This window comes from Acomys minous (genome assembly GCF_964271855.1).
Source record: "Acomys minous genome assembly, chromosome: 6".
Taxonomy (NCBI): Eukaryota; Metazoa; Chordata; class Mammalia; order Rodentia; family Muridae; genus Acomys; species Acomys minous.
In genome coordinates, this window is record NC_140487.1 from 36,969,952 (window position 1) to 36,996,798 (window position 26,847).

General features: G+C 39.3%; 1 protein-coding gene across 2 annotated transcripts in view; it reads right to left on the reverse strand.

Moving 5' to 3' along the window:
• RELN (reelin) overlaps window positions 1–26,847 on the reverse strand; it is a 443,910-nt gene that overhangs the window by 167,004 nt on the left and 250,059 nt on the right. For both annotated transcript variants that reach the window (XM_084787306.1, XM_084787305.1), the window contains exons 11-12: window positions 21,142–21,287; window positions 3,754–3,905 (exon numbers count right to left, since the gene is read on the reverse strand). In XM_084787306.1, coding sequence (XP_084643432.1) covers window positions 3,754–3,905; window positions 21,142–21,287 — 298 coding nt within the window. The remainder of the gene's footprint in view (window positions 1–3,753; window positions 3,906–21,141; window positions 21,288–26,847) is intronic.

The following is a 26,847-nucleotide window of genomic DNA, read 5'->3' on the forward strand; positions in this document are numbered from 1 at the left end:
CCTCGCCAGAATGTGGTGTCACTTGAGTTTTTTATCTTAGCCATTCTGATGGGTCTAAGATGGAATCTCAGAGTCATTTTGGTTTGCATTTCTCTGATAACTAAGGACATTGGGCATTTCTTTAATTGTTTCTCAGCCATTTGATATTCCTCTGTTGAGAATTTTCTGTTTAATTCTGAGCCCCATTTCTTTTTTTTTATAATATGTAATTGCATGTGTTTTATTACATAACTCAGTGCTTTTGTTTATTTTATTTTATTTTTTATTAATTTATTCGTATTACATCTCGATTGTTAGCCCTTCCCCTGTTTCCTCCCATTCTTCCCTCCCTCCCACTTCACCCCTTCTCCCCTCCCCTATGTCTGTGATTGAGGGAGACCTCCTCCCTCTGTATATGCTCTTAGGATATCGAGTCTCTTCTTGGTAATTTGCTATCCCTCCTCTGAGTGCCATCAGGCCTCCCCATCCAGGGGACATGGTCAGAAAAGGGGCACCAGAGCTCGTGTGAGAGTCAGATCTCACTCTCTACTCAACGGTGGAGAATATCATGTGAGTTCGTTATATATTTTAGATATAAGCCCTTTGTCAGAATTAGGGTTGGTAAAGACCTTTTTCCAGTCTGTGGGCTGTTGTTTTGTTCTGTTGACAGTGTCCTTTGCCTTACAGAAGCTTTTCAGTTTCCTGAGGTCCCATTTATTAATTGTTGAGCCCAGAGCCTGAGTTATTGGTGTTCTGTTCAGGAAGTAGTCTCCTGTGCCAATGAGTTCAAGGCTTTCCCCCAATTTTTCTTCCAACAGATTCAGTGTTTCTGGTTTTACGCTGAGGTCTTCAATCCACTTGGACTTGAGTTTTGTGCGTGTGATAAATATGGATCTACTCGCATTGCCCCACGGGAGTCTCTCCCATCCCCCACACACCTCCTTTCTCTTCTTTATGCTCTTCTGCATTGTATTCCCTTTCCCTTTTTTCTCTACTGGGAAAAGATTTTCCCAATGTTTTTCATGCCATCAGCTATCAGCAGCTCTCAGAAAGTTAGTTCAGCTTTCAAAATTCAGCCAAAAGCCTATTTCTTCTATTCATCACTTCATTTATTCCACACCCACTCGTTGAGGTGCAGGAAGTGAGTGGTTTTCAAATGTGCTCTCAACTTTGAACAGAACCCCTATATTATATTCTAGAAACCCCAGCCTTACCATGTCTAGTACCATACTCTTCCACACAGCTGCCTCTTTTAAAAACACATGCCAGTATAGGAAGTGGTGCCACTCCCCAGGCACCCAGAAGAAAACAATGTGTGTTGTTTTAATAAACCCGCATTCACTGTGCACCAGCTTCAGTTGGCTGTGTCTCTGCAGCTGTCCTGTCTCGGTCCCCTCCTTCCCACTATCACTCAGCACCGACTCAGTCTTCTGTTGCTTTGATTGGCACACTAGACACAGAATAGAGTTGCCAGAGAAAATACACTGCGTGGAATAACAAGTGCTCACCAAAATTTGTTAGAATTATTATTTACTATTTAAAAATATTGTTCTCTATAAGCTTAACGCTAAAACAGTTTAATCAGGCTACACAACACTCTGTTCTTCTTTCTTTCTTTGTCACGTGACCTACCCCACTGCCCTAACTAGTGTCTCTTCTTCTGGTTTCTGATTATTTCAGTCTTTCCTTCACACCCTTGATGAAATCATCTCCCTAAAAACAGGTAATATCGTCCTGGCAGGAATCCGTTGACATGGCAGCGAGAGAAAGAGCTAAACTCCGTAAATGGGATGGAGAAAAGTGCCACTCCAGGTCATTTTACATGCTTCTATTAATCTTCTGGAGAAATTACCCAGCTGCAAATGTATCACATTACTTTGATTTTTTTAAATGTCCTTTGTTCAGATTGGTCAGTCTGAAATTCCGGTTCTAGAATGGGTCCAATGTCATCTCCCCGATGAAGCCTGGCCCTTATGCTTCTCCTGCAGGTGCTGCCAGCTATTTCTGCACTTTCATGGGCACACTGGTCCATCAGAGCTTGTGGCATTCTCCCCACACACAGTTAAATGTCACTTGTGGTCATGGGCTTTGTCTGAGTCACTTCTAAAGCAGTAACAACACAGACAGATGGGTATGAGGCACCATTTAAGTGCTTCTATGTGTTAACTCAATCAACCAGCAACTCTGTGACTGGTGCAGCATTGCTTGCCACAGCCTCTGTATGACCTACTCCAGGCTCTATATTCAATATGCATGTCTGACTTTTTACTGAATGGAGTTCCTTTTGTTTAGGATGGTGTATATCTTTGGGCTTACTAAAAATTTCCTGCATAGTCAATACTATTTTAATTCATTAGTTAATAGTCAATTTTGTTAAGGAGAGAATTAAAGATGACTTAATATCCTATATATAGAATCTATAAAAAGTAATTAATACAATGACGATTTAATTTTTTATAGATGTTTTCAGATGGGTTGATTTAGCATTGAAATTCTAATTTCAAATACATTTTATCAAGAAGGTAAAGATAGAAAAACAAACTGGAGTGGTTATTATAATTTATGTTTTGCTAATGTTTTCTAGAAATTACTTATAATAAAGTGTGAGACAGTTTGAATATTATTTAAAGGAAATGAGGTCTAGATATTTAAATGCACAGACTATTTTAGAGTAGATAAGGATGTCCTGAAGTTTGAGATTAGGTCATTAGAGACATGTGACTTCTTTGTGGACAGAGTGTTGTTGGAAGCATCACATGGGAATATGCTTGTGACCAGGATGGTCTTGAGGTCTATGCCATGCAACCCTGAGCTGTACGTCTGTCAAGAAGCCAAGTGAGGCATGTGAGCGATAAACAGCAGCTCCGAGTCCTAGGCTTGGGATGTTCTGTCCCGACAAACTGACTTCTTTGCTGCTAAGTTCAAAGATAGGTGATGTTTGTTTCCTGCTTCATTTCCACACATTGCTTGTGATTTTCCACTCTACAAAGAAGGTATGTGACAGGAATGACATCAGCGAAAGAAAATGTCACTCTGCTTTTGTTGACAAGTTTTGGGACAAATGTGGCAGGCCACAAATTTCAAGTACCCAACTTACGTGTGGGTGTTTTACCAACTTTATGTATTTGCTCTATCTGTAACACATTTGAGTATGTTTTATGAATGCTTTTTTTGTGTGTTTTTAAACATATTGGAAAATAGAGTATATTTATAAAACATGCTAGCGTACAATAAACCATCTCCCCCTCTGCTTCCCTTAACAGCAAGAGTTGGGAAATAACAAGATAGCCATGGAAACAAATGACTCACCGCGATGAGTTACTGGCTGTAGACAGAGAGGTCACCTCGTCTTTGCTTCCTTCCCATTGTTTTTTTTTTTTTTTGAGAAAATGAATCTTTACTTCTTTTTGAGATTATAACTATAACATTTCTTCCTTCCATTTCCTTCCTCCAAACCTTCCCACTAGCTCCTCCCCACTCTCCTTCAAATTTATGGCCTTAAAAAAAACCTAATTGTTATTGCATTCAACACTGGTGCTGTGACCACAAATGGAGGTGAGAGAAACATTATGCATTTTGTCTTTGGGCCTAGCCATGGCATGTCAAGAATGCCTTTCTCTACAATATGGCACCAATCAGACTGGCCTGAGGCAGGGAGGAGTGCCACAGGTCTTCATTCTGTTAGGAGAGATCAGAGTTCACTAATTTTCATTTTTTAATGGTAAATAATAAGCAATATTATTTCCATAGGAAAAGGTAGCAGTCTGTACCTACCCATAACAAAATAGAACCTCAGGTTCCCATAGCCGGTTGTGTCCATGTAGGGAGTGCACAGCTTCCTCTCTCGGTCTTTGAGGAACACCAGTGACAGTCCTGACTCTATGGTTCCACATTCTGTACCAACAACAGCTCCTAAGATGTCCCATCTAAAAAAAAGGAAGAATCATGGAGAGTTAGAATACCAAATCCAACTTTATGTAGAGTAATTTTTTTTTTTTTTTTACTTAGGGGTGGGTAATTCTGAAGTAAACATGTGACACTGAGGACTTTGGGCAATGACTAAACTTCACACATGTTGTTCAGCCACTTCCTGTCATCAGTTTTAGAAAACAGAGCATTTTTTGTTGTCTCTCTTGTGTCTAGATCCACATTCTAGAACAGGAAAGTATTTGTTCTGTTTTAATGGTCTGAAAATGTCACGCATGATGTAATGAATGTTGATCATCTTCTTTCTGCTCCAACTGATTCCCTACGTCACACACAAAACCTTAAAGGGCCTAGAGTTGAGTTGAAGAGTCAAACCAACACTAAGGCGAGAGTGAACCAGGGAGTACAATATTATAAAAAGGGCTTGTATGGTGTCCCGGTACCCAGACAAAAGCTGGGCAGGTGTGGATGCCAACCTGTAATTGCAGTGCTTAGGAGGTGGAGAGAACAGAGCCCTAGGGCAGGCTGGTCAGATGGATTTACTAACTGGAGATCTCTGGGTTCAGTAGGAAACTCTGATCCAGTAAAAATGTGGAGAGCAACCTTTGGCTTCCACACTCCGTGTGGACGTATGTGCACATGTGTTACACATGTGTCCCTACACATGACCATGCATACACACCATACATATAAGCTCATGTGAAAATTTTTAATAGCAAAATTCATCTTTTACTTCAGCTGTGTCTTTTATTCTACTTAATAATAAATCCTTGCCCTAAGGTTACAGAGATATTCCCTCATACTTTCTTTTTTAAAGTTTAAAATTTTACTTTTCACATTTACATAAATTTAATTTATTTGAATTTGATTTGAAGGTGAGGAATAAAGTTGAGATCCAACTTTACTTTTCATATATAGATAACAAGCTGTTCTGGCACCAAGAACAATTCCATCCTACAATGACTAAAATGCCACTTAGTCACCCGATCCTCTCCTTTCTCTGTGAGTCTCTTTTGGGTTCTTAGTGTAAATGTCTATCCCTGTCAAAACTGAAATAATGATATTATGAAAAGGAGACAATTTTGTAAATAAAAAAGTCATTATTTGTTACATATTAACTGGTCTCTTAAGGTATAGTATATTTCCCTCTAGAAAATTATAACGATTATCCATCATAATTTCTACCATCTACACTTATGAGATGCCCAAGCAACGTATTTAAGTTGCATCCTCACACTTCCACAGACGAACAGCAGTTTCATTAGATTTTATAAGGTAATGAACTGCTGGAAGTCCATAGATGTAAACAGAATGATAGATACTCCAGATACGCACTGGAGCATCTTAGTTAAAAACAGCATGCTACCTTTATTCCTCTCACAGAGTTCTTCAAGTGTAGTTGACTGATGCATTGTTTCCAAAGCAAAGACTACTTAGAGAAATGACTTCACTCACATCGAACATGCAGTACCACACACTGGCAACAGACTTACGTGTGCATTACATCACTCGGCAAAATAGCACATGCTTGCCACCCCAGGACTTGGGATCTAAGGCGGGATGAGTGTGAGGCCAGCCTGGGCTCCACAGTGAATTATAAGCTAGCCTTGGTAATATAGTGAGATGTATCAACAATCAAATATCAACAGACAATTATGTATGATTATACATGTAACTTTATGGCTTGTTTCATGAGAAGCTTAATCTCTTGAATTTGTGGGTGACTTTAAATGGTCATTAGGTTATTTAGATACTCATTTCTCTAGTACCGTATTTTCCAGCATGTAAGATGACTGAGCATATAAGATGATCCCCAACTTTCCCAGTTAAAATATAGACTTTGGAATATACTTGCTGTATACGACTACCCCTCTTCCAGCACACACCCTGTGCAGCAGACTTGGGCATGTGTCTATTTGCAGGCAGGGCACAGACAGCCAGGCATTTTATTAAATGCCAGCTGACAGCCAGTGCCAGCCTACACTGCCCCCTTTAAAGGTGCACTTCACACTCAACCAGAAGACCTCCGAGCTGAATGGGTGGCTTCTGGTGGAGAGCCAATCCACGATCCCATTCTCCTCCACGAGGTACAGGAAGATGTACGCAGCCTGCCCCTCCCTGCTTCATCCTCCCCGCACAGATGGGGAAACAGCTGCAGCACCCCGTACTGTACTGTATGCACTGGATATATGAATCAAGGGGAAGCAAGCTGCAGGTTAAGTCAGCACCTAGTATATAAGATGGCCCTCGATTTTGGCACTGATTTTTCTGGGGGGGAGTGGTTCAAAAAGTCATCTTATACACTGGAAAATATGGCACTTATTTTTGGTCCTTTATTATTTACATAATAACCTGTCCCAAAATGGAAGAGTGGTGTACACATGTTAAGCAGTTTACTCGAGGCTGTTTGCTTTGTTCTAAAACTGAGTCTGTTCCTTAGTTTGTGGTTATCTTTATCGCTATGCTTCTAACCGTGCCAGGATGACTTTATTTACTGATCAACTGTGCACATGCATGTCACGGCATGTGTGTGGAAGGCAAAAGACAGCTATCCTGCTGGCCCCATTCAATTTTATAACAAACTTAAACCTCAGGGTCTCTCTCTCTTTCTCTCTCTCCCTTTCCCTCCTTCCTTCCCTCCCTCCCTCCCATCTCTCCGCATGTGTTAACAGATTATGTCAGTCATTCAAGGAGCACAGTATTTTTTAAATAGCTCTTCATGATAATGGTTCACTTGTAAATTAATCAGGAGCCTCTTGTGAGGTACACACGAAGACTCCACCCTGGTTCATTGGCCTTTTACTTGCTCCATTTATCCCAATTAAACCACTCTGCCTGGAGATCCACACAGCAAGTTTAAGTTATAAATGATGCAGATGATAACTGTTTAGATATATTGTCTGCTTTAGAGTATTTTTAAAAGAAAAAGTTGAATTGAAAAAGATGGAATTGTCATAGATCAAAAGAACCTTCTATTAATGTGAGAGATTTGTTCAGAAGCTGCTTTCCCTTAGCTGTTTGCTGTAAGTTAATTACTTTCCACGACAATCTATAAGACTTATTTGCACAACTTTGACCACAGACAATGCCATAATTCACATTGTATATGTACTTTCAATCATAATTTTAAACCTAATCTTCTCCAATTTACTCTAAATTAGTTTTTATATCTCTTACTAAAACAGTTATCTATAAGATAACAAAAATGAAATTAATCTCTTTTGATACCCAGATATTTATAATCAAATGACATGGGCAGCTCAGTATATTTTCCACAGAAAGATGAAAGCAATGTGCCTTTCTCAAGTTTTATGAATTAAACCTTTAATAAAAGTCTTATTGCTTTGAATGAATTATTGTACATTTATTAAAAATTCAATAGGAGCCTGTCAGAGCAGAAGCTCATTCTTTCATGAGTTTGTATAAAATAGCTCAAGAGTGCTTGGAGGCAAAGTGGTCGTGGTGGATACACAGCAGCTACCTAAGCTCTCAGGGAGAAAGTGTCAGCTCACTGGATTTGGTCTCTAGTTGTGTGCTCTCCAAACTGTGGTCATTTCCATTTAAAGAATGACACAGCCCTGACTTTCTCCTACTGAAATAATTACATGAAATGAAATTATAACCAAATCTGGGAGCCCAGCAGTGGCTACCTGAGGCACTGTACAGTCTCAGCAGCATCTTGGATGGCTTAGCAAGTTCCCTCAACGCCAGTACTGCCTCTCTGAGCTTTAAATGGATTTCCCCAAGGAAATGCAGCTGTGTGCCCTGTGAACCACATCTGAAGTAACATCTGCCTAGGGGTGAGCTTTCTACCATGTACCAATTTATATTTACCCCTTTATGGCTAATTATAAAATAAAAGCCCTATCTTATTTATTATAAATACATCTGTATTAATTATTTATTACAAATAGAGAGAGGTGATGTTAGAGGAAAGAAAAAAAAATTCAAATCAATAAAATGCCCTAAGGCAACTTTACTCTTTAGAAAAACTAGGGTCACAATAATATTTAATTTATAGCTTTAAAATAAGACTATCTTTTGTGTGTTGCAAAGAAACACAGTGTAGTAAGCAAAATCAGTCTGTAGGGGCTTCTTGGCTGCAAGGCTAGCAGCTTGATCAGCTGTTTTAGGACGTTCTGTCCTTTAATCAGTACATATCCCAGGAATTTCCAGAACAACACAGTATCTGGAGGGAAGTTTGTCAACAGAAATCACACAGTGTGTATATATGTATAAGTACTCATATGTTCTTTTATATTTTAGTAATTTATCATCTACCATTCTTAAATAAATACACAAGAATGTTTGTTACAGTTTCTCTTGCCTACATCAGGGGCTTTGGTTACAAGCTGGCAGATGGTCTTTCTGAAATGATTAATATAAATACTGACTAAAAGAGACTTTCATAATGTATCTTTGTGTTTTTTAAAAGTTGAGTTGAGATGTAATGGGGAGGATGTGGCTCCCATGGTGCCTTTTAGCGTGTGAGTGGGAAAATCTCTGATGAGCATCTGCCAAGGTTTAAACAGCAAGAAGCCAGGGTCCACAAGAGGGGACTTCAGATTTTGACCTTACATGTCTACTTTAGCAAGCAAAACTTGAAGAGGAAAAACAAAGGAAAAGAAAAAGTAGCATCAGCTGGTTTTAAACTCAGAATTAAAATTCAAACAATTCCATTATATGCTCGTAAACAGAAGTCTAATCGGTTAATTGGATATTTTCCCTACCAATATTAGCATATGGGGCACTAAAGGAATGGAATAGTTCGTATTATGTATGAAAATTTGTTTTATTCTTCAGGATAGATTAAAGCACCTAAAGACAGAAAGGTTTGGTGCGCACTAGAACACAGAGCAAAGGCTTGTTGAAAGAGTCTATATTTACTAAGTCTACATGCTCCTTAAGCCTCATATGAATTTTCTGAGATTGAAAAAGTTCAATTCACTGGTAAGGTCCCTATTTGGGATCTAGTCTCTGATATTTAATAAGGGATGTGGCACTGAGGGAGACCCTGGCACATTCATTTATATTCATGAGGTTTATCTCCAGCAGGGTGTCCTCTGAAGTCTAGCAAGGTGTGTCCTTTCACTGAGGCGTCTCCACCTTCACTGCATTCATGGAATTCTCCCCCTCTTATCGGTCCATCACAGGAGAAAGGAAGTGATGAGCCCAGGCTGAAGGCTTTCTGACATGCCTTGCATTTCAAAGATGTTCCTCTTCATCTGCTTCCCCATGTTTGGTCACATTTAATTCTGTGTCAGGTTGTTATTACATGTGTCATGTTTGAGCAAACCGGTCTGGAAGACCACTGATTGAGAATGCTGGTGGAAGACACACGGTGCAGACTGGAGATGTCTAGAGAGTGTCATGTACTAACTGGGACAATCCAGTGACTCGGTAAATTAGATCCTGTTTCTCCTGCTATGAAACATAAGGCCATTTTGTCTTGTTTTAAAATATAATAAAATGTGATTCAAGAGATTTATTTTAAAATATGATTTATATTTTATTTGTTTTTACTAGAATTACTGGAGTAGCAATCACAATTGATATGGTACATAATGTGTTATTACTAAAACAGTCATCAAGTGAGGAGATGTTTAGCAGCAAGAAAATCTGTGTTTTAGGTTTCTGTGGATCTCTTATACTGCTTCAGGGTTTCTATGAAAAGCAATTTTAGCATATATTTTCTAGCCATTTTAAAATGGTGTTTTTTAATTTTAAAAATCTAAGACAATTCTATTGCCAAGAGAGTAATATTAGGATTTAGACCTAATGATGGTAGAACAGGAGGAAGTAGTACACTTTAACAGATTGTAACTGGTCATCTGGATCTCTCTCAGCAGCCTATATGTCTTTAAAAGAAATCCAACTATCGTTTCAATTAATTAAAACTTTTACATTTGAAAATACCTCTAACATGTTAAATGGTTCCCCACATCCTGTGCTCCATCTCTTACCCCATACCACTTGCTTTCCCTGGGAGGCCTGCCAGACCTAAGGACACCAACTCTTGCCAGCCAACTCAAGCACTCCCAACAGCAGTAAACTATGCTCCATTTCCCACCCCATAACCCGGCCTGCTTTCCAAAAGACCTGCCAGACCCAGGGATACCAGGTAAGCCCTGCCCCCGACCCCCCCTACCCCTACCCTGCCCACCAACTCCCCTGAAAGCACACCCAACACTGGTAAACTGCACCCCATGGTTCCATTTCCCGTACCACATTGCTGCCAGCTTTCCTGCAGCCCTGGAGAATCAGAGACATCAGGCAAGCCCATCTCCCCTCGAAGCCCTTGCTTGCTAATGCCCCTGAAAGCACTCCCAACAGTGGTAAATTGCACCTTTACCCTGTGTTCCATTTCTTGCCCAACAGCAATGCCTGCATTCCTGTAGTCACTAGGGACAACCAGATCAAGCCCTGCTCCAAGCCCCTTGCCTGCCATATTCCCCTAAAACACATACACCAGCCTTAAACTGCACCACACCTCCTGGACTGTATTTTCCAGCCCACAAGCTGGCCTGCTAACACTGGGGACCTCAGGCCATGCTGAATCTAGGGACTCTAGAGGCAAGGGTAGCAGCCCAAACCCCAGAGACTACACAGGCCAGAAAAACCCTAGGGGAGACACTGTAGTGGATGTGAAGGTTAATTAGTCATTAGAACTCAGGGACACTCAGACCAGGAGACAGATAGAAAACAGAAACCAAGGGGAAAACATTCCCAAACCATGTACCCAACAAAGACAAACTCAGATTGCTTTAGCTATTCTGGGTTTTTTTGTCTTTACATATGAAGTTGAGAATTGATCTTTCAATGTCTTTTACAAGTTTGTGTAGGTATTTTGATAGGAATTGCATTGAACCTGTAAATTGCTTTTGGTAAGATGGCCATTTTTACTATGTTAATATTCCCAATCCACGAACAAGGGAGATCCCTCCATCTTCTCAAGTCATCTTCAATCTCTTTATTCAGGGACTTAAAGTTTTCTTTTAAAAATAAGTCCTACACTTGCTTGGTTAGAGTAACTCCTAGGTATTTTAAATTGCTTGTGGCTAATGTGAAGGGTGTAGATTTCCTAATTTCTTACTCTGTATGATTGTCATTTGTATATAGGAAGGCTACTGATTTTTTTGAGTTAACTTTGTATCCAGCCAATTTGCTGATGTGTTTATCATCTGGAGGAGTCTCCATACCTGATCTCAAGCTGTACTATAGAGCAAAAGTAATTAAAATAGCATGTGACTGGCACAACAATAGGCTGATTGATCAATTGAATTGAATAGAAGACCCAGATATGAATCCACATACATATAGTCGCTTGATTTTTTTTGACAAAGAAGCCAAATCTATTCAATGGAAAAAGGATAGCATCTTCAACAAATGGTGCTGGTCGAACTGGATGTCTACATGTAGGAAAGATGCAATTAGACCCATATTTGTCACCCTGCACAAAACTCAAGTCCTAGTAGATTAAAGACCTCAACATAAAACCAGAGGCACTAATTCAGTTAGAAAAAAAAGTGGGGAAGAGCCTGGTACACATTGGCACAGGACACAACTTCCTGAACATAACACCAACAGCCCAGGCCTTAAGGTCAACAATTAATAAATGGGACCTCATGAGGCTGAGAAGCTTCTGAAGGCAGGAGACACTGTCAAGAGAACAAAGTAAGAGACTACAGAATGGGAAAAGATATTCACCAATCCTTCATCTGACAAAGGTCTAATATCCAAAGTATATAAAGAACTCAAGAAATTAAACATCACCAAATCAAAGAACCCAATTGAGAAATGAGGCTCAGAACTAAACAGAGAATTCTCAATATATGAATATCGCGAATGGCTGAGAAACACTTAAAGAAATGCTCAATGTCTTTAGTCATCAGAGAAATGCAAATCAAAATGACTCTGAAATTCTATCTTACACCCATCAGAATGGCTAAGATAAAAAATTCAAGTGACTCCACATGCTGGTGAAGATGTGGAGAAAGAGGAACACTCCTTCATTGCTGGTGAGAATGCAAACTAGTACAACCACTTTGGAAATCTATCTGGTGCTATTTCAGAAAACTGGGAATAGGGCTTCCTCAAGACCCAGCTATCCCACTCCTTGGAATATACTCAAAAAAAGATTCAGCACACAACAGGGACATATGCTCAACCATGTTCATAGCAGCCTTATTAATAATAGCCAGAACATGGAAACAGCCTAAGTGTCCCTCAGTAGAAAATTGCATGAAGAAACTGTGGTACATTTATACTATGGAACACTACTCAGCTATTAAAAACAAGGAATTCCCAAAGTTTGTGGACAAATGGATTGAACTAGAAATGATCATAATGAATGAGTTAACCCAGATGCAGAAAGACTCACATGGTATATATTCACTTATATCTGGACACTAGCCCAGGGGGCATGTCCCACGAAAGTCTTCACTTATCAGGAAAGTGGGACAGAGGGGAGGACATCCTTTTGGGACTTTAGGTGAGAGAAGCATGGAAAATGGGGAAATAGAAGGATCCAGAGCGTCCTAGAAACCTACAAGAAGAACATTATAATGGGCAGATATGGGCCCAGGGGTACTGCTCAAACTATGGCACCAGCCAAGGACAATACGGGCAAGAAACATCAAATCCCTACCCAGATCTAGCCAATGGATAGTCTCCACAGTTGAGTGGAGAAAGACTGACTTTCACATGAATTCTGGTGCCCCATATTTGACCACGTCCCCTTGATGGGGAGAGCTGGTGGCACTCAGAGGAAGGATAGCAGGATACCAAGAAGAGGCTTGATACCCTATGAGCATATACAGGGGGAGGAGGTCCCCTTCAGTCACAGTCATAGGGAACAGAAGTAGGGGGAAAGCAGGAGGGAGAGAGGAATGGGAGGATATAAGGGATGGGATAACTATTGAGATGTAATATGCATGAATTAATAAAAAAGAAAAAGAAAAAAAGATAAATTCAGAAACCAGCATCTAAATCTTAATAACTACAAAATCCCAAAGGCTAAAGGCCCACATTAAAACACAACCAACACCAGCCAGCGCAATATGGCACAACCAGAGCCCAGCTATCCTAATATAGCAGCCATAAAGTATGAGAAAATGACCTTAAATCTTCTGAAGATGATAGAGGCTTTTATAGAAGAAGGTGAATAAATCCCTTAAAGGAATAAAAAAAAAAAATAGAATCAAACAGGTGAAGGGAATAAATAAAACTGTTCAAGACCTGAAAAGGGAAATAGAAGCAATAAGGAAAACACAAAATTAGGAAATCCTAGAAATGGGAAACCTAGGGAAAAGAGCAGGCACTACAGACACAAGCATCACCAACAGAATCACAAGAGATGGAAGAGAGAATCTCAGGTGCAGAAGATACGATTGAAGACATCAATACATTGGTTTAAAAAAGGTTAAATCTAAAATGTACATGACACAAAACAACCAGGAACCTGGGTCACTATGAAAAGATCAAGCCTAAGAATAATAGGAGTAGAAGGACATGATTCCCAGCTCAAAGGTCCAGAAAACATTTCCAATAAAATCATAGAAGAAAATTTCCCTGACCAAAAAAAAAGAGATGTCTATAAACATACAAGAAGCTACAAAACAAAAAAATAGATTTCACCAGATAGGAAAATCTTCCTACTACAAAATAATCCAAACACTAAGTATACAGAACAACAAAAGGAATATTAAAAGCTGCAAGTGAAAAAGGCCAAGTAATATATAAAGGCAGACCTATCAGAATTACACCTAATTTCTCATCAGAGACTCTAAAAGCCAGAAGATCCTGGGCAGATATCTTACAGTCTCAAAGAGACCACAGATGTCACCCACACTACTATACCCAGCAAAACTTTCGATCACAATAGAGGAAGAAAACAAGATATTCCATGACAAAATCAAATTGAAATAATATCTATCCACAAATACAGCCCTACAGAAGATTCTAGAAGAAAAACTCCAACCCAAGGTTAACTACACCCAAGAAAACACAGAATATAAATAATTTCATACCAGCAAAAACAAAAGAAGGGAAGTGCATGTGTGTATGCCTACACCCCCCCCCCCCACTACCATCACCACCATCAAAATAACAGGAATTAACAATCATTGGTCACTAATATCTCTCAACATCAATGTACTCAATTCCCTAATAAAAAGAGACAGGCTACAGAGTGGATTTAAAAAAGGATCCATCATTCTGCTGCATACAAGAAACATACTTCAGCAACAAAGATAGACATTAATTCAGAGTAAAGAGTTGGAAAAACTTTTTCCAAGCAAATGAACCCAAGAAGCAAGCTGGAATAGCCATTCTAATGTCTAATAAAATAATCTTTCAGCCAAAATTAATTAAAAAAAAGTTGGGAAGGATAGTTTATAGTCATTAAAGGAAAAAAATTCATCAAGATGACATCTCAGTTCTGAATATCTTTGCCACAAAGGCAAGGGCACCCACATTCATAAAAAAACAAAACAAAACAAAACAAAACAAAACAAAAACACTACTAAAGCTTCAACCACACATCGAATCCCACACATTAATAGTGGGAGACTTTAACACCCACTATTACCAATGGAAAGGTCATCCATTGGTGGCTAAAAAAAATAAAAAATAAACAGAGAAATAATTAAACTAGCAGATGTTATGAATCAAATGGACCTAACAGATAACTACAGAACATTTCACCAAAGCACAAAAGAATATACCTTCTTAGCACCTTAACAAACCTTCTCCAAAACTGGCCATATACTTGGACACTAAGTAAGTCTCAGCAGATTCAAGAAAACTGAGATAACCTGCGGTATCCTATCAGACCACTATGGATTAAAGATGGACTTAAACAACAATATAAACAGCAGAAAGGCTACAAACCCTTGAAAACTGAGCAACTGCCTACACAATCACCTCTGGCTTAAGGAAGAAAGAAATGAAAGATTTTCTAGAACTGATGAAAATGAATGCACAACATATGCACACTCATGAGACAAAATGAAAGCAGTGCTAAGAGGGAAGTTCATCGCACTAAGTGCTTTCATAAAGAAATTGAGAGATGTCCTCACATCTATCCCAATCTCCTGGTAAGTGAAGACTTTCACGGGACATTCCTTTTGGGCTAGTGCCCAATTATAAGTGAGTATATACCATGTGAGTCTTTCTGCTTCTGGGTTAACTCACTCATTATGATCATTTCTAGTTCCATCCAAGGACAATACAAGTAGTAAACATCAATCCCCTACTCTGATCTACCCAATGGACAGGACATTCTCCATAGTTATGTGGAGAGCAGGGACTAACTCTGACATGAACTCTGGTGCCCCATATTTGACCACCTCCTCTTGGTGGGGAGGCCTAGTGGCACTCAAAGAAAGAATTAACAGGCTACCAAGATGAGACTTGATAGCCTATGATCATACAATAAGGAAGGAGGTCCCCTTTGGTCTTAGACCTAGGGGAGGGGAATAGGGTGAAATCAGGAGGGAGGGAGGAATGAGAGGATACAAGTGATGGGATAACAATTTAATTGTAATCTGACTAAATTAATAAAATTACAATTAAAAAAAAGAAATTGGAGAGATCCCATACTAGCAGTTTAAAAGCACATTTGAAAGCTCTAGAGCAAAAAAGAAGCAAACACACTCAGAGTAAACAGCAGAGTAAAAAATAATCAAACTCAGGGCTGAAATCAATAAATTAGAATTAAAGAGAATAATACAAAGAATCAATGAAACCAAGAATTGGTTCTTGAGAAAATCAAGAACAGTTTCTTGATTTCAGATAAGTAGCAAGATAGACAGATCCTTAGCCAAATTAAGTGTGTGTGTGTGTGTGTGTGTGTGTGTGTGTGTGTGTGAGAGAGAGAGAGAGAGAGAGAGAGAGAGAGAGAGAGAGAGAGAGAGAGAGAGAGAATATCCAAATTAATGAAATCATACATGAAAGGGAGATATAACAATAGACACCAAGGAAATCCAAAGAATCATTAGGTCTTACTTCAAAAGCCAATAAGCCACAAAATTGAAAAATCTAAATAAAATGGACCATTTTCTTGATAGATGCAATTTACCAAAGTTAAATCAAGACAGGTAAACAACTTAAATAGGCCTATAACCTTTAAGGAAATAGAAGCAGTCACTAAAAATCTCCCAATCAAAAAAAAAAAAAAAGTCCAAAGACAGATAGTTTTAGTGCAGAATTCTACCAGATTTTAAAAGAAGAGTTAATACCAATAGTCCTCAAATTATTTCACAAAATAGAAACAGAATGACCATGGCATCAAAAGGACAAAAGGCAGCCTATAGAATGGGAAAAGATCTTCACCAACATCTGAAAGAAGGCTGATATCCAAAATATATAAAGAACTCAAGAAACTAGACATCAACAAACTAAATAACACAATTAATAAATGGGGTGCAGATCTAAGCAGGGATTCTCAACAGAGGACTCTCTAATGGCCAAGATGCACTTAGAGAAATATTCAACATTCTTAGTCATCAGGGTAATACAAATCAAAACAGTTATGAAATTCCATCTTATACCAGTAAGAATGGCCAAAATAAAAAACTCACGCTGGTGAGGATGTGGAACAAGGAGAACACTTGCTGGTGGGAGTACAAACTTGTACAACCACTTTGGAAATCAATTTGGTGCTTTCTCAGAAAATTGGGAATGGTTCTGCATTAAGACCCAGCCATACCACTCCTGAGCATATACCCAAAAGAGGATCCAGCATACCATAAGGACACTTGCTCAACTATGTTCATAGAGGTTTTATTCATAATAGTCAGAAACTAGAAACAACCTACATGTCCCTCAACTGAAAAATGGATAAAGAAAATGTTATATATTTACACAATAAAATATGACTCAGCTATTAAAGACAATGACATCATGAAATTTACAAGCAAATAGATCGATCTAGAAAAGATCATCCTGAGCAAGGTAACCCACACCCAGAAAGATAAACATGGTTATATACTCACTTATAAGTGGATAGTAGCCAGAAAGTACAGGATAACCATGCTACAATCTACAGACCCAAAGAAAGTAAGTAAAAATGTTTTAAGAAAGACTAAATTTGTTGGTCTATTTAACTTTGTGTTTCTTTTACATCTTATTAAATAATATAAATATAAATTTCTTTTGAGCACCATTTTGGCAATATCATATTACCAATGATAAGTATGGGTAGAATAACAACTAATTTTTAATATGTTTTTTATATTATATGTTATAATAACATGTTATATTATTTTTAATATGTTTAATTGTTCGTGTGTCATGTATTGCAATTTCTCTTGGTTGATTACAATAACTGGATGATCCGACTACTGCTGATGACACTACACTCTTTCGTTGCAGAGCATAGAGAAATCAGTCTCAAACTGACCAAGAAACTCTCTCCCTGCTGACTCCCTTTTATAGTGCTGGTATTTCAAGATCCAACCCAGTGGTAGACCATGAATGCTACAGTACCATCCTACCACAGGCTGCAAGAGTGGCAACACTGTGTGGATGTAACCAAAGGCCATGTTGATTAGATTTAAGGTCGGTTGCATATAAAGGAATCTAAGCTTGGTATGGTAAACATGGTTAAAATTCATGGCTAAGGAATTCACAGGCCTGGGGGGTAGGGGGCAACACTGGTGTTTTGCTAAATGGCCATGTTGTTAAACTGCATTCTAAGTATTAATGTATTAAGGTTAAAACTATCACATTTTTATATTCATAATGTATTACCTCCCCCATGTGTGTGAATCTTCATGTGTTTGTACATATATACATGCACCTGTGTGTGCATGTGCACATGTGTAGGCTAGGTTAAACTTAAGTGTTGTTCCTCAGGAGCCATCCATTTTGTTTTCATGAAACTGGGTCTTTCTCTGAGGCCCGGCGCTTGCTGACTGCGCTAGAGTGACTGGCACCAAGCTCTAGGGACCATTCTCCCGTCTCCAACCTACCCCTCCCAACACTGGGATCACAAATGTGTGCCACTACGCTTGGCTTTCTAACATAGGCATGTTTAGTTCATCTCTTTGTTCAAATATCCAGTTTACTAATTTGTTCTTGAGCTAGGCATATATTTATAATTGGGGAAAATCCATTAAGTTCATTTTAACCATATTTTTGTTTTTCTCACCTCTAATTTTTTTCCTTATAAATCTGTTCTAGTTTCACACGTGCCGTATGTTCCCTCATGCCTCTGAGGATAACAGATATGCCTCTGAGACAGTCTGTATTCATTCACCCTGGTATTTCATTTATTCAGCTCTTAGTTCTTTAGATAAATGCTTTTACTTAAAGTTGATTTTTTTAAAAAAAATCATATTTATATATCCTAGATCATTTATTAAAACTACTATCTTTACTTGAATTGTCAGTGTGAAAATGCCAGCTTCCTGGAGGGTAAGGGCCCTGTGGGTGAGGACTGTGTCATGCACTTCTCCAAGGCTCATTTCCAGATGTCCACACTCATTGTTGCCTCCTGGAGACAGAAGCCTGGCTTTGAAGCCACTCAGCAGTCCCCACAGCTGTGACTCAGTGCCACACCCGATTCCAGTACCTATACCGGGAACCAAGCTGAGATGCCAGGAGTGATGTGCCAAATTAAACGAGCATTTTTGACTGTAGTTTCCCTTCTCTGCTGCCTACCCCCACCCCCAGCCCCGCCAGGTTCATGCTCATCCCTACGGCCTCCAAGTCTTCCATAATTTCTGACCTACCTAGGGAGATACCTCATTATTTTATCATTCATCAGAGATTCATTTTCTCGTTTTCTGTAATTTTCAAGGACTTGGAACAAGGATTTGGGGCAGGTGGTGATGACAGGAGCATGCTGTATTGATTAAACTTTTCTTTAATACTCATTAATTAGCAGATTTTTACTTTGTCATGGACATACTGTCAGAGATAACAATAAAACGTCTTCAGAAGATATTTAAATAGTACAAACATACAAGAGTACAAGGCATATATACAAATTCCATTTTGCAGCAACGTGTCATTCTACCAAGCCCTTTCTCACCTAACCTTAACTAGGTGAGACCTTGTAGCTGCTAATTAAATGATGTGTCTGTCAGGTTGAGTCAAAGTTCAGAAAGACTCACATAAATTATCAGTGCATCTACTAAAGCACCCCTTCATGAAGGAACAGATGTGTCTTCTTTAGAGAAAAAACCCTTAACATCCTACTTCTTAAAAAAATGCCCATCAGTGCTGGACAGCCCAGTGATGTACAAGGCACAGAAACTCACATCCTGGTCTAGAGATCAAATGTTTTTATTCTAATAGTAGGAAAACAAGGGGAATTGGGGAAATGTTTTCCCGAAACACTGACCCTGTCTATTCATACAAAGTATGAACATACTACTAGGGTAGCATATTCTTTTACTCTCTCTTAATTCTTATGGAAGGAAAAACAGATAAAAGGTATAACTATATATCTATGTGGTTGAAGGAACTGAGACAAACATTCAATAAAGTTGGCAGAGAAGTAACATACACCACACACATACACATATACACACACACATACACACGCCAGCTACACCACACACACACACACACACACACACACACACACACACACACACACACACACCAGCCTCTTCTCTGGATTACTGTGTTTCCTAAACTACGATTAGTTTCTTTTAATATCAAGTCAATTTCTTTTCTATTTCTTCTCCTTATTCTGTTGCTAGGATAAAAATATCCCCACAAAAAGCAACTTAGCGGAGAAAAGGTTTACCTGGCCTACCATTCCAGGCTACACAGCACAACTAAGGGGAAGTTAAGGCAGAAACTCAAGCATCTAGTCACATTGAATCTCAGTCAAGAGACAAATAAACGTGTGCAAGCCCACATGCTTACTTACATCTCGCTTGCTCCACTCTTACCCTGCTCTGGACCTCTGCCTAGGGAATGTTGCTACCCACAATAGGTTAGGATTTTCTATATCAATCAACAGTCAAGACAAATCCCCCACAGATATGCCTACAGGCCAAGCTGCTTAGATAACCAGCTCCCTACATATCTAACTTAAAAGGAAAAGTCCAGGTGAGAACTAGAAACTTTCTAGAATTTCTTTCCTATAAATATCATTTGCCTCTCTCAGTCTGAACTTCTTTTTCATTTTGAGCTTTTTGTCTTAAGGTAGGACCTTGCTAGCTGAGGCTGGCTTAGAACTCTGGATCCTTCTTCCTCAGCCTCTTGATGACTTTAAACTCAGTCTCTCTCCTTCCCTCTGCCTGCTTCCATGTAGTGTGTGTGTGTGTGTGTGTGTGTGTGTGTGTGTGTGTGTGTATGGTGTGGTGTGGTGTGTGTGTGCTATGTGTATGTGGTGTGGTGTATAGTATGTATGTGGTGTATGTGTATATAGTGTGTGTGTGTGTGTGTGTGTGTGTGTGTGTGTGTGTGTGTGTGCATGTGTATGTGTACAGAGGTATGACTGTACCATGGTCACATACAGACATCAGAGGACAGCCCTGGGTGACAGTCCTCACCTTCTGGCTCGTTTGAGACAGGCCTTTGCTGTTTTCCCACTTCGCATGCTAGGCGAGCTTGCCGGGCTTTTCCTGTCTCTGTCCCTGTCTCCCCAGAGAAGTCCTGGGATTGCAGATGCTCATTCTACACAGGTGGCTTTTATGTGGCTCTGCGGATCCAAACTTGGGTCCTCATGCACTGCTGAGAAGCATTTTATCCCCAGACAAACTGGAGCGGTGGGAAATACTACTCGTTGGGGGGCTGGTCTGATGACAAGTACTCTGGTCTCTCATCCCTCAACCTCAACCCCAGACACCTCCTTTATATATCCCCCAAGGATAAATTATATCCCCTAAATAGATCAAAACTACATTTTATTGAAAATCAGGTAGCAGTATCTATAAATCTCAGTTCCCAGAAGAACGGAAAATCTCAATACAACAGTGGTGGAAAGATTTTGTATTCTAATATTGAAAAAATATTTTCCAAGTAAAAGCTAAGTAATATTGGATATATATGAAGGTATGAGGTACTTGTAATGATAATTTTTAAAATGTACATAAAAATACCTGATTACTTAATAAAGACTCTTAGGATAAATGCCCCCTTTGGCTTGTCTGTGATAAAAATCATTAGTGTTGATTTAAGCATGCTTTTGCCGTTTAACGATATGCATTGGAAATGTGCCTACTGGAGCAAAGGTAGGTGGTATACACAGCATGGGAGATACCAATTACTCACCCCGTGGGCTGGCTCTCAAATTCTTCTGACCACTGCTCTTGAATATCCTCCGTGGATAGATCTACATCCCGGGTGGTGGCAAAATTGAACTCGCTGCCTTCATTTCCATGGAAATAAATGGAGTTCCCATCTGACTGGCAGCTATGCTGTAGATAAAACAGAGAGCATGGGGCGGCTGTTGAATTGGCTTTGTGTCTGTTTTACTCATGTATAATTAGAGTTTTCAGGAAAGTCATTACCTTATTCCCTCCACGATGGGCTCACACATCCGGAGGGCTTGCCACCTCCTTTTTGCCTTGCTTAATTCAATTATAATTTCTTTCTAACTTATTAAGTCATCACACAAAAGGAGTCAAGAGGGCATCTGAGCTTTGCCATTTCAGCCTTTAGTATGAGACAAGAATATTTTAATTGGAATAATATCCCATCTTTACCACAGCCCTTGTTGTGAGAATTAGGCCTGATAATGACTTGTCATGTATTTTCAATTCTGTGGTTATGGGCTAAATCACAGTGACCTTTTCAATATTCCAGATAGCTCTGACTTGCCATTCAAGTCTTTCACAATTTGTCTGTACGTGGAGTATGAATAGAAAAGCCAGCTAATCAAAACACGGGACACTGAAAAGGTCACGGCCATCCCTGAGATGTCATATATCCTCAGCCAGGTTTGCAGTAAAAGTTTCTGACCAGAACTGAAGTGCGCGACGTTTCCAGCGAGAAGCTTAGAAATCATAAACTCTGCTACTCTCCGGCAGAACACTTGTAAAAGAAGACGAGAATGTCTTGTGACGTATTCTCCAGCCTAAGTTTCTCAGCTTGGTGTGAATGATAAAAGACAGGATGAAAATCTAGAGCTGAGTGAACCGAATGTCTCCTTCTCAAAACCACAGGTTTTCACTATGGCTGTTTGTGGGAATAAATCATAAAGGGGAATGCCCACATAGTTAACACAAACATTCATTTAAGCTTTAATACTCTTAAGATGAGGTAAACATAAAGAAAACAACTGGATGAAAATGCCTACTATGCCAGTGACTAAGCTCAAAGCAGCAAGGAGCACGGCCCTTACACCAGGCCTCATCAGTGGCCGGCACAGTTCGTGTTCAAAAATATTTTAAACAGACCAATGTGTGAAAAAATTAATACCATGGGCATGATTTTTTTCTTTTACTTAAAAATATGTGAATTGTGCATGGAGGTGTGACCATGCACATGCCATGGCCTCTACATATGTGTAGAGGTCAGAGAACAACCTCAAATGTCAAATGCCTTCCCATGATCTGTCGGTTCATTGTCACGCAGCCCGAAGTCATCCAAGGATTCTTAGCTCTCAGAATTCTTGCTTTAGAGCTAGAGATGATTCCGATTATGACGGAATCGTTGCTGCCCATGTGTGTGGTATTAGGATCAATTCTCAGCACAAGCAAACAACAACAACAACAACAACAACAACAACAACAACAACAACAACAACAAAACCCCACAATCCTAGTTTAGTTGAGAAATATCAAATATCAGTGTATGGAAGTGTTTAATAGAGGGTCGGAATCACCTCTAGGAGAGCCTAGACAAGCAGGCTTTACGACGAGCAGGTCTTCATCTGGCTTTCAAAGGACAGATAGAGATCTATACTGGATGACAAATATATATATATGTCCACTGAGACAGAACCATCACTCTATGATATCAGCATAATTCTGAATGGCGTCCTAAATACTTACCCTCGTCCCCACAGACAAGTGAAGTTCTCACCCCTCAACAAAGAAGCTTCTCTTTGCTATAGACAGACACCAGTACAGGAAAGCACAGCTGATGGCAATGCAGAGAACAAGCAGTCATGGGGGGGTGAGGTGGGTACCTTGCCCCGGCTGGTCCATCTACAACACAACTCCTGCACCTAAGGCTCAGAAAGCATCCTGGAAGAACGGCAGAAAGACTGTAAGAGCCAGAAGATCAGGGTGTCTGCTGTGAGACTGTGTCTCCTTGAGAGGCACGGAGGAAGCACTCATGAAGTCCCAACAACACGGCTGCATAGCCAATACCAGAACAAGGACAACACCAGCAGTCACGTTATTAGAAGGGGAAGTGACACTGGGCCGCAAGCCCAACCAAAGCACCAAGGAATGCTGAGGGTGGGAGGAATTAATTCTCACCTAGAGAAGAAGCCCCCAGTTGGTTACCCAACACCAAGTGGTTAGCTCTGAAATGTTCTACGTACAAGTAATAGTATATGGACTGAGCTGATTGTGTATGTGTGTGTGTGTGTGTGTAAAACAACAATTAAAGAAGAAGAGGTTAGAGAAAAGAGGCCTTAGGCCATGAATTTTGGGGCAAGGTGGAGGGTATTACATGAGAAGGGTTGGAGGAAGAAAAAGGGAAAGTGATGTAATTATAAGACTTAAATTTTAAAAATTAAAAAGAACAAAATTAAACCAAACCAAACCAACAACAAACAAAACAAAACAAAACAACAAAACCAGCCAACCAACCAACCAAAAAACCACAAAGGCATTATATTGGCCTAAATCTGATAATTAGGCTGGAGTCTGGCTGCCCAGAGTGCTGGACTGTTTTGGCAGTTATCTTCTAGATAGATTTGCTACTGAGCTGGAATAGTAAATAGTTTTCAGAAGTTCAAGAAAGCAGCAGCATATGACCTTAAGGAGTCATTTTACAGACTAAGACATATGCATATCTTCTGGGCCCTGGTGTCATTTTAGATAATACTTAGGATGTGGCATGCATTGACTGCCTGAGACGATTTTTCACATGCAATGAATACAGATTATTCATGGATGCTAAATTGACCTCATTTTATGCGCTCCTTAACACAGATGTATCGATCAAAAGGTAGAAATAGTTCATTTCACAGTAAATAGAAATTGTCAAATACACGTAAATTATAAAGATTTCTTTACCATGCCCACTTGAAACAGAACCAATGCTAACAAGAACAGCAAAGGTTATTTTTCTATAATAACCCACTGAGTCCTAGGTGTGGGTCCTCACGATTTTCCTCACAATCAAAACCATGATCAGCTGTGGCTTATGGGTATCTGAAACTAATGCACAGACTCAGACACCAACATGAATGGCAGCAATCCAAGGAAATGACACACATAAAATACCTGACATATGAAAAGAAGATAATTTACATTATAGTTTGAATGTTTGTACAATTAATGAATGAATCACCTAATAGCTTTTGTCAGTTCTGGCTAGACATCCATTTAAGTATTTAAATGTTGGTTTCACTTACTTCATAAATTTTATTAATAATTAAAACTCTACATAATTTTTTCTGCCCTTTCAAACCTTATTATTAATATATTTGATGCACATTTGAAGCTTACTTGAGACAGATTTTATGTAAAACATAAAATTGGGTAGCTTATTGCTTGTTTTGTAACTTTCATAAAATAAACTGGTACAATAGAAAAATGAAAGCATATTCCAAAGGGGTTTCCAGTAGCTGAACACACCATTTACGACTGTGTAACTATTGAAAGTTAGTATCAAGTATACTAATTTCATCACTGTAACCATACTTTTGACACAAATAATATTCGCCATGACAAGTATGAAAGATGGCGATCTAAGTAAATTAGTGTTCACTTAAATGACTACCAGGCAATTTTCATATTAGTAGGCTACAAAACCGGTCTAATTTGTCTTCAAGAAGTTTCTGTGAGAGACAGCGGACATTGTTTTCGATATAGTTTAAAAATCTCTTTAGAGCTCTTCTAACCAACTCACAGTAGGCAACCAATACTCAACACCAGAGCTCAGTTCAGATGGACAGGGGAGAGCTCTGAGTGCCAGCACCTTAGACACATCCTGCCAGCTTTAAATAGTGAAGTCACCTCTACTCTTTCAAATGAGCCCACTGTCCTTGTGGCTACGCCAAGGGTGGATCCCCGAGTTACCTGAGAGCAAATGGAGTGATTGATCCCTGCCTTTCTAAGAAGGTGGTCACAGACAAGTGTTGCATGTGCAAGTCCTGGGTAGGGTACTGGGCTCATGTTGTGTTCTTACTCAAAGATCATGAAACTGATTACAACAAGAGTTTGACTACCTGGGGGTCAATGTCTTTGAAATCATCCCAGTTTCCTAAGAACTGGATGCATCCCATGGGAGGCAGTCCCTCGGCTGTTGGTGTGCTCCTCTCTGTGTCTATGCAGAGGATCCAGCATCTGCTGTGTGGACTTCCTTATCCAATCTGACCCAATTAATGACACACTTATAAGAATCAAGAAAATAAAGGCTGAGAAAAACACGCCACTGGAAACCAAAACCAATAAAGATGATAAAGAACAAAACCTCAGGTACTATATCCATCCTCAAGGATCCTGAAGCAGGGGTTGGAAGGCTCGATAAAACACATTTTTTTCTACATTACGGCTAAGGGCTAGTGCAAGCCATCTTGCCCCTGAAGACCTCAGCTTCTCAGAATGAAGAACAGAGTCAATAATATTGCTCTCTTGATATGGTGTGAGAAGCTCAGAGATTCTAAGTGCCAATAATATCTCTTTTTGAAAATAAGCTTTTAAAAGATATGTACTATGTTTCATAGTCTTAGCAGTAGCTGATAGAGAAACAGAAGAATCTTTAAGTATATTTTTGTCTCTCACTATAATAATTAAAATTCCTCAGATCAAATTAAAACTTATAGAAAACTATACAAGAATAGTACCACAATACAATATATTAAAAAAAAGCAAACAGTCGTACATTATTACAGCAGATAAAACCATCACTTAGAGTTTAAAATGCCTCTACATTATGGATGACTACCAAATGTTCTCCTAAGAGATGGAAACTCAAGAATATGAGATGACCAATGTCACTTTTACAGGTGACCTCCTACCAAGTGACATCAAAATCCAGTATTCTACAAATTCAAGTGAAACATGTATTGAAACAATGAAGAATTTCAGAGAGCTGCTCTCAATTTTAATACCCAGCTGTTTTATTCAGCGTCAACTTACACTCACTTCACTTTCAGGGACTGATAATTAAAATCTAAACAATGTCAACAAACAAACATCAGGTAGCTGAGCACTCATGTGGGCTAAATAAGGCATAAATTCTATGGCCAGTTCTATTTTTCTGTTTTTAGACCTTCCTATGTGCCATCAATTATTATGTTAATTACTTTAGCATTGTTAAATCACATATACTTAAAGTAACAACAGATTCCTAATTTTGAAATTCCTTTGTCCTTATGCATTTTCCTTAGCCAACGAAATAGGATTTCTCTGCTTTGCTCCTAAATGGATTTCCTTTAGTTGACAAGCAGAACACAGGGTAACTAAGTGACAAGAACGTGCTGTTCAGAAAACCATCAACAGGAAACATCAGTGCAAATTCCTCAATATAGCATGTGCTTGGCCACAATTCAGGTTAGTGTTTTCTAAGCTTGCTCCCTATACCCTCTGTACTTGCAGAACGTACTTAAACTACCTCTACCGTGGCTTAATTGGGCTTTCAGAAAGAGCAACACCAGAGCAACTCTTAAGATTATCTCTCTGGGGTCCAACTACTCTGATGCATCTTTCAGGGTGCTAGAGCCTCACATTCACTTCTTGATGACGGCCTCTTTGCTGAAAGGGGTACACTGGGCATTTGGGCAATGTCAGCTTGTAGAGGGCTATCGGCAGATGGAAAGAAAGCTGCCTGCTGCGCTGTTCCCTCCACGAGAGC